At 42.3% G+C, this 13816-nt stretch overlaps 1 protein-coding gene across 1 annotated transcript in view; it reads left to right on the plus strand.

The window, feature by feature from the left end:
* RNASET2 (ribonuclease T2) overlaps window positions 1–10449 on the plus strand; it is a 214661-nt gene extending 204212 nt beyond the window's left edge. The window contains exon 10 of the mRNA XM_077289105.1: window positions 5940–10449. Within this exon, the coding sequence (XP_077145220.1) occupies window positions 5940–6125 (186 nt within the window). The 3' untranslated portion in view covers window positions 6126–10449. The remainder of the gene's footprint in view (window positions 1–5939) is intronic.
* Window positions 10450–13816: the final 3367 nt, after the last annotated feature.

Here is a 13816-nt window from a genome sequence, read left to right on the forward strand (position 1 = left end):
TCTAGCCAGGGCTTGTCTCTGCAGGAAATTACTCAGTTATCTAGAGCACCGCTTGCAGAACACATTACTTAATTTTTTACCAACTTCTACACTACACCAGATGAAGAAAAAAAGTCAACATACTGTCACTCTCTGCAGTAACAGGATTGCCCCCCCCATTTAAAACATTATCCTCAAAAAATAAAAAATACATGACTGCAGTAATATTATCCCTAAAGGGAACCTGTCACCCCCAACATTGCAGATGAGCTAAGCCCACCAGCATCAGGGGCTTATCTACAGCATTCTGGAATGCTGTAGATAAGCCCCCGATGTATCCTGAAAGATGAAAAAAAGAGCTTAGATTATACTCACCCAGGGGCGGTCCCGCTGCGGTCCGGTCCAATGGGCGTCATGGTCCAGGGCGGGGCCTCCCATCTTCTTACGATGACGTCCTCTTGTATTCATGTTGCAGCTCTGGCGCAGGCGTACTTTGTCTGCCCTGTTGAGGGCAGAGCAAAGTACTGCAGTGCGCAGGCGCCGGGAAAGGTCAGAGAGGCTTGGCGCCTGCGCACTGCAGTACTTTGCTCTGCCCTCAACAGGGCAGACAAAGTATGCCGGAGCTGCAGCGTGAAGACAAGAAGAGGACGTCATCCTATTAAGATGGGAGGCCCTGGACCACGACGCCCATGGGATCGGACCGCCCCCCAGATGAGTATAATCTAACCTCTTTTTCTCATCTTTCAGGATACATCGGGGGCTTATCTACAACATTACAGAAGACTGTAGATAAGCCCCTGATGATGGTGGGATTAGCTCATCTTCGATTTTGGGGGTGACAGGCTCCCTTTAATTAGCCCCTTTGGTAATAATATCCCCCATCCTGACCCCCGTGTGTCTCATTCCTGGCTCCAAATGTTCTCCCATCCTGACCCCATATGTTCTCCCATCCTGCCCTCATCATTATCCAATCTGCCCCCATGATCCTGCCTCATCTGTCCCATGATCCTGCTCCATCTGTTCCATGATCCTGCCCCATCTGTCTCCATTCTATCCATTGTGCACCATGTGTCTCCATCCTGTTCCATGATCCTGCACCATGTGTCTCCATCTTGCCCCCATGATCCTGCCCCATCTGTCTCTATCCTGCCCCATGATCTTGCCCCCTGTGTCTCAATTCTTGCCCCCTGTGTCTCCATTCTTGCCCCCTGTGTCTCCATTCTTGCCCCGTGTCTCCATTCTTGCTCCCTGTGTCTCCCATCCTGCCCTCGTGTCTCCAATCCTGCCTCCCTGCCATGTTCAGTAAAAATAAAAAAAACTTTCTCCGTCTCTTGCCGCACTCCTGCGGCGAAGTTCCCTCCACAAAGTTGAAGCGCGCACTCGCCAGCGAATGACAATGAGGGGTATAGTGAACATTTTGAATCCACAGGTATGACACAGAATTGATAAGATTAGGCTGTCATATTGAATATTTTGTCATTAGTGTTGAGCGCAAGTGCTCGCTACTACAGTATGCATCTGGTGCTCTGGTGACATGCTCTAGTCTCTAGTCATGCTCTAGTAGGCTAATGAGCGTAGTATTTCATGATAGTGGTAAAATTTCTTTGATATGACTTGCAATTATTTATAAAAAAAATTTGGCAATTTTCATTTCTTTTTTTTTTTTATTTGTGTGCCCTTAAATTTAGCAATTTTTAAACTTTGATTTTTTTTTATGCCCTTAAATCAGTGTTATGTCGCTCAAAATCTATATAATTGTCTAAGGGTCACTTCGTCTTTGTCTGTCTGTAACGGAAATCCCGCGTCGCTGATTGGTACCAATCAGCGATGGGCACACTCTGGCCGCGAATTCGCTCCTTCCTACTCTCCGTCAGTGCTCCCTCCATACTCCCCTCCAGTCAGCGCTCACCCAGGGTTAATGGCTGCGTTACACCGCGTTATGCAGCGGTGTAACGCAGTCCTTTAACGCTGCTATTAACCTTGTGTGACTAACTTTTTACTATTGATGCTGCCTATGCAGCATCAATAGTAAAAAGATTTAATGTTAAAAATAACTTAAAAAATAAATAGTTATATTCTCACCTTTTGGCGCCTTTCCCGCTCCTTGCGACGCTGCGGTCCATGCATTGCGGTCCCGCGAGATGATCATCATCATCTTGCGAGACTGCAATGCATTCTTGCTGGGCTGTATCCGGGGGCCGCCGGAAGGTGAGTATATAACTATTTATTATTTTAGTTCTTTTTTTAACAGGGATATGGTGCCCACATTGCTATATACTACGTGGGCTGTGTTATATACTGCATGGGCTGTGTTATATACTTCGTCTGTTATATGCTACGTAGCTGTGCAATATACGTGGCTGGGCAATATACTACGTGGCTGTGTTATATACTATGTGGCTGCAATATATTTCGTGGCTGGGCAATATACTACGTGGCTGTGTTATATACTGCGTGAACAGTGCTATATATTACATAGCTGTGCAATATGCGTGGCTTTGTTATATACTACGAGGGCTGTGCTATATACTACATGGCCTGTGTTATCTACTACGTGGGCTGTGTTATATATTACGTGGCCTGTGCTGTATACTACGTGGCCTGTGCTGTATACTACGTGGCCTGTGCTGTATACTACGTGGCCTGTGCTATATACTATGTGGCTGTGCTATATACTACGTGGGCTGTTATGCTATGTGGGCTGTTATATGCTACGTGGCTGTGCTATATACTACGTGGCCTGTGCTATATGCTACGTGGCTGTGCTATATGCAACGTGGGCTGTGTTATATGCTACTTGGCTGTGCTATATTTCTCTGCTGTATCTGTGCATCATGAAGCGTGGTATGTGTTAGAGGGGGGCCCACTGAGACTCTTTCGCCCAGGGCCCTCAAAAACCTGGAGCAGGCCCTGGCTTCACTGATTGGTCACGCCCAGCCGGCCGCAAACAATCAGCGACAAGCGCAGTCCGGCCGCAAATTGTCACGGAATTTGAACCACGCTTCGCTAATTGGTCGTGGCCGGCCGAATCCTGTGTATAAATTGCATTATTCTGAAATCTTCATAAATAAACTACATACATATTCTAGAATACCCGATGTGTTAGAATCGGGCCATCATCTAGTAGTTAATAAATAACATTTGCCACATGTCTACTTTACATCAGCACAAATTTGGAAACGTTGTTGCAAGGAAGCTAGAATGGTTAAAAGTTGACCTGCGATTTTTCATTTTTCCAACAAAATTTACAAAACCATTTTTTTTAGGGACCACATCACATTTGAAGTGACTGTGAGGGGCCTATATGACAGAAAGTACCCAAAGTGACACCAGTCTAAAAACTGCACCACTTAAGGTGTTCAAAACCACATTCAAGAAGTTTATTAACTCTTCAGTTGCTTCACGAGAACTGAAGCAATGTGCAAGGAAAAATGAACATTTAACTTTTTCCCACAAAAATGTTACTTTACTGCGAAATATTTCAATTTCACAAGGGTAACATGAGAAAATTCTTCATAAAATTTGTTGGGCAATTTCTCCTGAGTACGCAGATACCCTCTGTGTTGTGGAAAACTACTGTTTGGGTGCGCAGCAGGGCTCCGAAGGGAAGGAGCACCGTTAGAGTTTTGGAATGCAAAATTAGCTGGAATAGATAGCAGATGCAATGTTGCATTTGGAGAGCCCCTGATGTGCCTAAACAATGGAAACTGCCAACAAGTGCACCATTTTGGAAAGTAAAGCCCTCAGAGAACTTCTGTAGATGTGTGCTGACCTCATTTTGGAAACCACACCCCTCAAGGATTTTATCCAGGGGTATAGTGAACATTTTGAACCCACAGGTATGACACAGAATTTGATAAAATTAGGCTATCATATTGAATATGTTGTCATTAGTGTGGAGCGCAAGTGCTCTCTACTACAGTTTGCATCTGGTGCTCGGGTGACATGCTCTAGTCCCTGCCCTGCATGTTTTGCGGCTGTTAGACATCCCTCCCCAAAAAAATTCCATACGGAGATCCTCTATACTCCATGCATACCCGATGCAAACTCCAGTAGCGAGCACTTGCTCTTAACACTAGCCGTCATATCATTATCATTTTTTTTTTAATTAACTTTTGAAAAGACCCCAATTCTAACTCCATCCCTAACACAACCCTAACCAAAACTCTAAACCTAACACAACACTAACCCTAACTGCAAAGAATGGAAAAAATATATTGTTTTATTTTAGAATTTTTATGTAACTAAGGAAGTGACAAAGAGGGATTTGATTTACTATTTTTTTTTTCTTTTGATCACTCTGATAAGGTCTGTGGAGAAACGGGGTCAGTGGGTACTCTCGTCTGCTGGCCCGGCTGTCTTTAGCAAGACTGCATGGACCACGGCTCATACCATTGAATGCCCGCTCTATCTCCCAGTGGGTAATACACTACACAGACAACACAGGGTTAAGGTAAAACAGTGTGGCAATACTTTATTGAACCACAACACACAATCGCAAACAGAACAATCCCACCAATTACCCCAAGATGGTGCACATTACAGGGCCTCACCCTTCCGCTGACTCGCCGAGATAATGGTAGATGTTATGTTAGCGTTCCCAGGGTCGCTACTCCATCTGTGGATGCACGCACAGAGAAGGGGTAACGACAAGCATAGGGAGATGGCCAAGAACTGTCCATAGAGTCCATACAAGGTCCAAAGCCAGTTGACACGATGTCAGCGCTCCCAGGGTCGCTACTTCATCTGTGGATACACGCACAGAGAAGGGGTAACGACAAGCATAGGGAGATGACCAAGAACTGACCATAGAGTCCATACAAGGTCCAAAGCCAGTTGACACGAGAGTCACCACCTGGCTTATCTGACCATCTCCATGGAACCAGGCGACCAGCGGGTCCCAAACCTGGCTTTCTCCAAACATATCCATGGTTCAGAGATGGTCACTGGATCAGATCTGTGTCCTTCCAACCGGAGCCGAAAACCCCTAGGTTGTATCCTATAGAATCATAGATCAGTGTCCCTCGTGATGGTGCCATGATGAATTGGCTGCAGTCCTTTCTCTTGTCTGTTGGGTGGTTTGCAGAATGTCTGGCTGATAGCTCTGTGTTACTTCAGTCTCCCAGGATGTGATCTCTGAGTCTTTTTATACCCAAGGCATATAAGCTATTTTTAGAATTACCCAGGGTCTTTCAGTCCAACAACAAGGTATCTCTGATATGTTAGATCATATCAGGAGAAAGAGAGAAATGAATTTTATATCAGACATTTTTTTCTGTGTGATCGCCTCTATTATACGATGAATAACAGCAATCACGTGACAGGGGACTTTAAAAAATCATCCCTGATGTTCCAATGCTGTGGGGGTGCTATACCATTATTTCACATTGCTGTTAAAAAGCGGAATAATTACCCTTAACTGCCACCGTTAATGGGGTACCCAACAAACAGGCTCTCTTTGCATGTGTTATGACTTTCAAACAGCCGTGACACATGCAGCTGCGGTGCCAAACAGCTGATTATCGGGAGCGGTCCAGGTATTGGGGTTCACGATGCAGCTATTTGGTAAGCGCTATAGCTATTTGGATAAGGAGTTATCTGCTTTTCGATCATCCCAAGTTAAAATCCAAAGTTTCAAAACTCAAAAAAAATAACACATTCCTGGGAATGAGTGTAGTCTTAAGTGTTTTGAACTGTTCTGTTAATCATAGTGCACAGTTATTTCATCCACTGTATATTCATTTTTTTAAAAGTTTTTAATCAGCCCTTTTTCAAGAAGTTTTCGCTGTGTACATTCTGTGCACATAAAACTAGAAAATCCATGTTCCCAAAGTAATAAGTAGATGTGTCTGCTTTGGCAGATAGGCATTAGGTTTTCCTTACTGGTTGATTCATGGGTACAGTTTATAAAACAACTATACTTGAATATCTTTTTAATTAATTTGTAATTGACCTTTCAGGGTGAAGACGTACAAACTCTTGGACAAATTGAATTATGTTTTACAAAAGATTTTAAGATGGAAAACTGTACAGAAACTGAAGAGATTGAAGACAACCCACTAGTTAAATCAGAATCCTATTATGTGTCATTTCATGTTTGTGACAATAACTTATATACCTTTTATCCACCTGCAGAATTATTATAGACTGCTATAAAACTAGCAGTAAAAGGTATATATTTGTTTTTTAGCTTCTTATGATTTAAAATTCTGTTCTAGATTAATTGTTTTTGTACTTAAGAAATTGGTAGCCTTGCTGTTGGCATTCTATTTTGTTGCGTCGCTAGTGGTTCATTGATCAGTTAACTAGAAACAAACATGCCTTAAATATTAATAATTGTCCATTTTTATATTCTCAAAAATGTTGCTTTTCATATTTTCCTGTTTTGAGCCTTTTCCCTTGTAAACTCAACTTTTGTTGGGGAGAGACATGAGACAGAGTAGATGCATTTTGTGTAAGTTTTGCCAACTTAGTGTCTAAGGCCTCTTTCACACTTCCGTCGGTACGGGTCCGTCGCAATGCGTCGGGCCGACGTACCGACGGACGTTGTGAAAGTTTTGCACGGTGTGGGCAGCAGATGCAGTTTTTCGACACATCCGCTGCCCATTCTGCAGTCCGGAGAGGAGGGGGCGGAGTTTCGGCCACGCATGCGCTGTCAAAAATGGCGGATGTGACAGACAAAAAAAGTTACATTGAACGTTTTTTTGTGACGACGGTCCGCCAAAACACGACGGATCAGTCGCACGACGGACGCGACGTGTGGCGATCCGTCGTGAATACAAGTCTATGGGCAAAAAACGCATCCTGCGAGCACGTTGGCAGGATCTGTTTTTTTGCCCAAAACGACGGATTGCGACGGATGCCAAAAGACGGAAGTGTGAAAGAGGCCTTAGGGATCCTACAAAACAGTATTTCGTACTGGGACAGCTTCTCTCTAACCCTCGTGGAGGTCCTCACTAAATGCAATGCAATGGGCAAGCAGTCTACCCAGGAGAAGTGTGTTTCCTCCATGCACTTATGGAATTTTTATTTCAGAGTACTAGGCGTTCTACTTTCCCACTACTTTGTGGGTGACGAGGAACATGGAAAGCCTGTATTATCCCCAGAATGGACATAATCTGTTTCATCAGTGAAGTGAGTGCCTCTGTCACTTTCGCGTACACCATATCTGCAAACCACCTCACTTATCAATTTTTTTAGCAGAGATTTTGTCTCATCTTTGGTCAAGGCCCAAGCATCAGGCCACTCAGAGAAGAGGTCAATGCATACCAGGGCTTATTCATAAGTACCCGTCTGAGGTAGTTATATGTAGTCCACCTGCAGTCTCTGAAATGGGTAATCTGCCCTTGGTGTGCATTTTCTGTGAAACTTGAATAGGCCTACCAGAGCTACAGTGGGGGAAAAAGTATTTTGTCAACCACTAATTGTACAAGTTCTCCCAATTAAAAAGAGGAGAGGCCTGTAATTGAGTTCATAGGTAGACTACAACTTTGAAATTGAGAAAACAACTCCAGAAAATCACATTGTCTGATTTGGCAAGATTTATTTTGCAAATTATGGTGGAAAATAAGTATTTGGTCACCTAAAAACCATGCAAGATTTCTGGCTTTCGGAGACCTGTAACTTCTTTTTAAGACGCTTCTCTGTCCTCCACTCATTACCTGTAGTAATGGCACCTGGTTGAACTTATCAGAATAAAAGACACCTGTCCATAACCTCAAACAGTCACACTCCAAACTCCACTATGTTGAAGATAAAAGAGCTGTCGAAGGACACCAAAAACAAAATTGTAGCCCTGCACTAGGCTGGGAAGACTAAATCTGCAATAGGCAAGCAGCTTGGTGTGATGAAATCAACTTGTGGGAGCAATAATAAGAAAATAGAAGACATACAAGACAACTGATAATCTCCCTTGATCTGGCGCTCCATGTAAGATCTCACCCCATGGGGTCAAAAGATCCCAAGAATGGTGAGCAAAAATCCCAGAACCACACGGGGGACCTAGTGAATGACCTGCATAGAGCTGGGACTACCGGAACACAGGCTACCATCAGTAACACACTACACCTCCAGGGACTCAGATTCTGCAGTGCCAGACGTGTCCCCATGCTTAATTCAGTACATGTCCGGGCCCATCTGATGTTTGCTAGACAGCATTTGGATTATCCAGAAGAGTATTGGGAGAACGTCGTACGGTCTGATAAAACCAAAGTAGAACTGTTTGGTAGAAACAAAGCTTGTCGTGTATGGAGGAGACAGAATGCCGAGTTGTATCCCAAGAACACAATGCCTACTGTGAAGTATGGAGGTGGCATCATCAAGCTTTGAGGCTGTTTCTTTGCAAAGGGACCTGGACTACTGATCCGTGTTCATGAAAAAATGAATGGGGCCATGTATCGTGAGATTTTGAATGGAAACCTCCTTCCATCAGCAAGAGCATTGAAGATGAAACGTGGATTGGTCTTTCAGCATGATAATGATCCAAAGTACACTGCCAGGGCAATGAAGGAGTGGCTTTGTAAGACACATATGAAGGTCCTGGAGTGGCCTAGCCAGTCTCCAGATCTGAACCCCATAGAAAACCTTTGGAGTGAGTTCAAAGTCCATGTTGCCCAGTGACAGGCCCAAAACATCACTGCTCTAGAGGAGATGTGCACGGAGGAATGAGCCAACATACCACTAACAGTGTGTGCCAACCTTGAAGACTTACAGAAAAGGTTTGACCTCTGTCATTGCCAACAAAGGATATATAGCAAAATATTGAGATGAACGTTTGTTAATGACCAAATACTTATTTTCCACCATAATCTGAAAAAAAAAATCTTGCCAAATCAGAGAATGTGATTTTTCTGGATTTGTTTTCTCAGTTTTGACTCTCATAGTTGTAGTCTACCTATGATGTCAATTAAAGGCCTCTCTCATCTTTTTAAGTGGGAGAACTTGCACAATTGGTGGCTGACTAAATACTTTTTTTCCCCCACTGTATGTTTGGCACAAATCAGACATCCCTGTCTTCCTTTACAGCCATATTCAAGAACCCTGAGGCACAACAGTATTGTAGCACTACTGCACACATCACACCCTTTGAACTATACACTGGGGAAATGTGCTAGGGCAGTCATCATGGGTAACAGTCAGAGTTTTGCCGACTCCAGCAGGAATGGATCCTACATGTGGGCCAAAATCCTAGTCCAACAGCTACTTGGAATGACTCAATGAGCTGAACCACATCTTATGAGGGGAAATATTTTGGCCAAGCTAAGATAACCCCTTCCCAACAATGGAGGTACTGGTATGTCCTATTTTCCAGAACATTCCCACAAATGGCCATCATGGCAATTAAGTGGGCACAGGATCTGTGCCCGCACACTCGTTGGTGGGAACTTGGCTTATCGCATGGCTGTTAAAGGCACATGATGGCTGAATAAATCAGCAGTCATGTGCGAGGAAAGATGCAGGCTCAGTGTGAGAGCTCGCATCAAAGTCGGAGCTGGCTTACGAAGCACCGGTACGTCATATGTCGGTAAGAGGTTAAGGCTATAAAGAGTTAGGGACTAGTGATGAGCGAATATACTCGTTGCTCGGGTTTTCCCAAGCACGCTTGGGTGGTCTCCGAGTATTTGTGAGTGCTCGGAGATTTAGTTTTCCTTGCCGCATCTGCATGATTTGCGGCTATTAGCTTGATTACATGTGGGGATTCCCTAGCAACCAGGAAACCCCCACATGTACTCAGGCTGGCTAGCAGCCGTAAATCATGCAGCTATGTCCACAAAAACTAAATCTCCGAGCAGTCACAAATACTCAGAGACCACCAGAGCGTGCTCAGGAAAACCCGAGCAACGAATATATTCGCTCATCACTATTAGGGACCCATTTAGAGGTTCACTGTGACGTGGCAATGGGCTTCGTACAGACTGATCAGAATTTGAAACTAAGAACTTCATGTTCAGTTTTGTAAATTTATGCCTTGCGGAGTTAGATCAAGGTCGGATTTATAAATGTGCGGCCCATGTTTTTTTTTCTACTGGTACTAAAAAGCTATAGCTCTAAGAATGAATAAAGCAATGCAAAAACTTTTTTTTCTCTATAAAATTATTGGTATTGTGTAAAGCTGCAAAACATTAAAAAACATATGACTGTGGTATTGCTGTAATCATGCTGACCTGAAGATTGACGTTGTCTTATCACTTTTACAACACCGTGAACAACTTAACGAAAAAAATGCTGAATTCTTTTGTTCATTCTGCCTTCCAAAAAATGCAACAAAGTGATCAAAGGTTATATTCCCCAAAAATGTATCAATACTTTTCAACTCATCCCACAAAAAAACAAGCACTCACATGACTCTGTTGGCAGAAAAATGTAAAAATTACAGCTATAATATATATGATGATGCAAAAACTTTTTTTTGTTAAAAAGCATTTTATTTTGTGTAAAAGTAAAATCTAAAATAAATCTCTATAAATCTTGCATCATTGTAATCATACTGACCTGAGGAATACAGATGCCTTATTACTTATATCACACAGTAAATGTCGTAAAAAAAAAATAAACGCAATTCTTGACCTGTTTGTTCAAACCAGGATGGATAAAAATCAATGTTTTTTAAAAAAAATCAAAAAAATCGGATTTTTTTGATTTAAATCGGATTTTTTTGATTTAAATCGGATTTTTTTCAATAAACTGCTTTTTGAGGAAAATATTTTACCATCCAAAGGTTCTTCCATCATGAGATAAAGCTGAGATGTTTAACTCAGTAGAATAAAGGCTGTATATGTGTAACATTCACAATGCCATGCTCTTCCAGAGGTTTCTGTAGGATTAGTGGGCAGTTTCTCTCCTATATTATCACAGACGCTCGCTTTACTTACGCAGTTCTCAAAACTGAATTTGACTCCGCAGAGGTCCCAGCCTCTTCTTCATGGCAAAAATGTTACAACATGAACAGAGTTGAGAAAAAGACCTTAATCCTATTGTTCTACAAACCTATGAATACAGAATCAACCCCTTCAGTGCCAAGTCCAAGAAGTTAGACAATAGGTTTCTGATTGTTTGGAGTGGAATAGATCTGCACAACACAAGAAGAATGTGAATCTAAGTGTTTTGAGGAGGAAGGGCAAGCAGACAAAAAAATGAAAGTGAAACTTTGAGCACAATACTGCAGCATAGCCACAGACAGACAAGTCTGGATCTGTTTGTGTGTACGATCTGAGGTTTATTACATTCTTTCCTTATAATGGCAGCAGGCCGTAAAAGAGACCCAGTTTGGGAATATTTTAATGAAGCTCCTTCGCCTATCGGTAAGGCAGGCATGCGTGCAAAATGCAAACGATGCAACAAAGAGATGCAAGGCCTGGTGGCGTGAATGAGGCAACATCATGAGAAGTGCGGTGATGAAGATGACCAAAGAAACACTTCACTATCAACATCTTCATTTCCCTTCTGGTTGCAGTTTTCATAATGTGATTTCAAACGGCAAACAAGTCCTTGGATATCCTTTTGACAGTATTTGCACTTTGCTCTTGCACCTTTCTTTCCAAGATCTGCTGCTGGCATCTCAACAAAATGAACCCAAATAGGGTCTCTCTTACGACCTGCCATGGCTCACACATATCACTTATGAAGTTTGATTGTTACTACAGCCAAGTACTGCTGACTATCCAACAAGTTTGGGCATGTCAACTGAATGGAAAAAGAAACTAAACCAAAAGTGAAACCAAGCTAGAAGTGTGGAATTAAAGGGGCAGTATGAACAAAATGTAGAGGCTATTAATAGTTTATATAATTAAGACATGCTGCTTTTAAACACCTACCTATTGCCATATAGTAAAACAAAAAAGATTTTTACTTACTTTGGGGTCCCCCCCTCACCCTGGCGTTAGATCGTTGCCCCTAGTTTCGTCCGTGTAACTATGGGCGCACATGCGCACTGCTCTCACTTCTCATTTTAATCGTGATTTATATTAAAAAAAACCTTTTGATTTAAATCAGTGATTTAAATCATGATTAAAATCATGATTTAAATCGATCCGATTTAAATAGAAAAAAATCTTTTGATTTAAATCGTGATTTAAATCATGATTTAAATCGGCGTGATTTAAATCAATCCACCCTGGTTCAAACTACCACCCAAAGATTGCAGTATTGATCGGCTCTCATTTATCCAATCCTCTATGCTAAGTGTTGACATTGGAGCATCCATATAAATCTCTGAAATATGTGATTTGAGGCTAAAGCAACATTCTAGTAAAAAAAAAAGTTTTTTTTTATATAAGTCTTCATTGAACAATAAACACAGGGCACATAGGTATAGATTGTTCAAAAGCATTAGAAAAGTTCTGACAAAGTTTTACAGTACTTTGAACAGTAGACAGTGTGTTATAACTATGACCAACTCCCCCCCCCCCCCCCACCCGGTCACACATCCACACCTTTATAGCACAATATCTATCAAGCCCAACAGGAATTCAGCCATCAATTTGCTCTCTCATGTACCAGTCTGTAAATTGGAACCATGAATCACCTGGCGTGATAAATAAAAGACCATGTAAGGAAAACCCATTCAGTGTATTTTTCTTTATTCAACATGGACTCTATCCAGTCCATCTTGAAGAGATGGGCTACCTTCGTAGTAATTAAGTTTAAAGAAGGAGTATTATCTTGTGCCCACAGATGAAGAATACTTTTGTGGGTGGCTGCCACCCAGATGAATAAAATGCGGCACTGCTGAACACAAAGCCTCACCAACTGATCTTGTGGGAGAATGTTGAATATGGCCCACTCCGGAGAAAGAGAAATAGATACACCAAAGGTATCTGTGAGATATTGCAAGAGTATATGACTTGTATATAGAACTCAAAGAATAATTCCCCACGTCCGGTATATCCCGCAGTACCGAGGCTACATAATGTCTAATTTGAGTAATAGTAAAGTTATCTCCCACCAGGATTGGGGATTTAAAGACTGCTTTCCAAAGTAAGAGGACATTGATTGTCCGCCAACATGTCACAAACCAGTCTACATCCATTATTCCCAAGCACACGATAAATGGGAGGTGGCCTACCCTGTAGAAAAAGGATTGTCTTGGAAGGGAAGAAACACCACTGGGACCTCGGCTTGTCGGAGATGAAGCAGAGCAGGGAGACTAAAATGTTTACACATCGCCTCATCTATTTGAGTATTGGTGAAGGCATAGATCAAGTCCAGGGAGTGGTGGAAGACAGCCACTTTATTGTATATTAGGGAGATTAAGGCCACCCAAGGAATTAGTTTGTTGCAGCTTAAAAATACTAATTCTTGAGCCCCAAATAAATTGACGGAGACTTTTGCTAAAAGCCGGTCATCAGCATTAGATAATAGAACCGGCAGCGTCTGTAAGAGTATGTTAGGGAAAGAAATCATTTTAATCAGATGGGCCTTGCCCGCAAAAGGACAGTTTAAGGGATTTCCAGGATTGTATTTCCTGTGCAACCACATAATTGAGGGGTTGAACATTCAGTTTATAGATGTCATGGGGGTTTGAAGGTAGGTAGACCCCAAGATAATGCAGGGAGTCTCTCCTCCACTGAAAGAGGAATGGGAATGGCCACAGTTTCTGAGCAGCTTTGAAGATAGCTAGAGCATGAGATTTGTCGAAATTTATGCGAAATCCCGAAACTGCTCCAAACTCTTTAAAAGCATCCATTATGGAAGGAATGGATTTCTTAGGGTTGGATATCATGAGTAAAATATCAGCAAATGACAATGTTTTAGCTCCTTAACGACCGCCAATATGCCTTTTCACGGTGGCCATTAAGGGTACTTAAACCACAGCGCCGCTTGTTAATGGTGCTGTGGA

The sequence above is a fragment of the Ranitomeya variabilis genome, chromosome 2, assembly GCF_051348905.1.
Source record: "Ranitomeya variabilis isolate aRanVar5 chromosome 2, aRanVar5.hap1, whole genome shotgun sequence".
Taxonomy (NCBI): Eukaryota; Metazoa; Chordata; class Amphibia; order Anura; family Dendrobatidae; genus Ranitomeya; species Ranitomeya variabilis.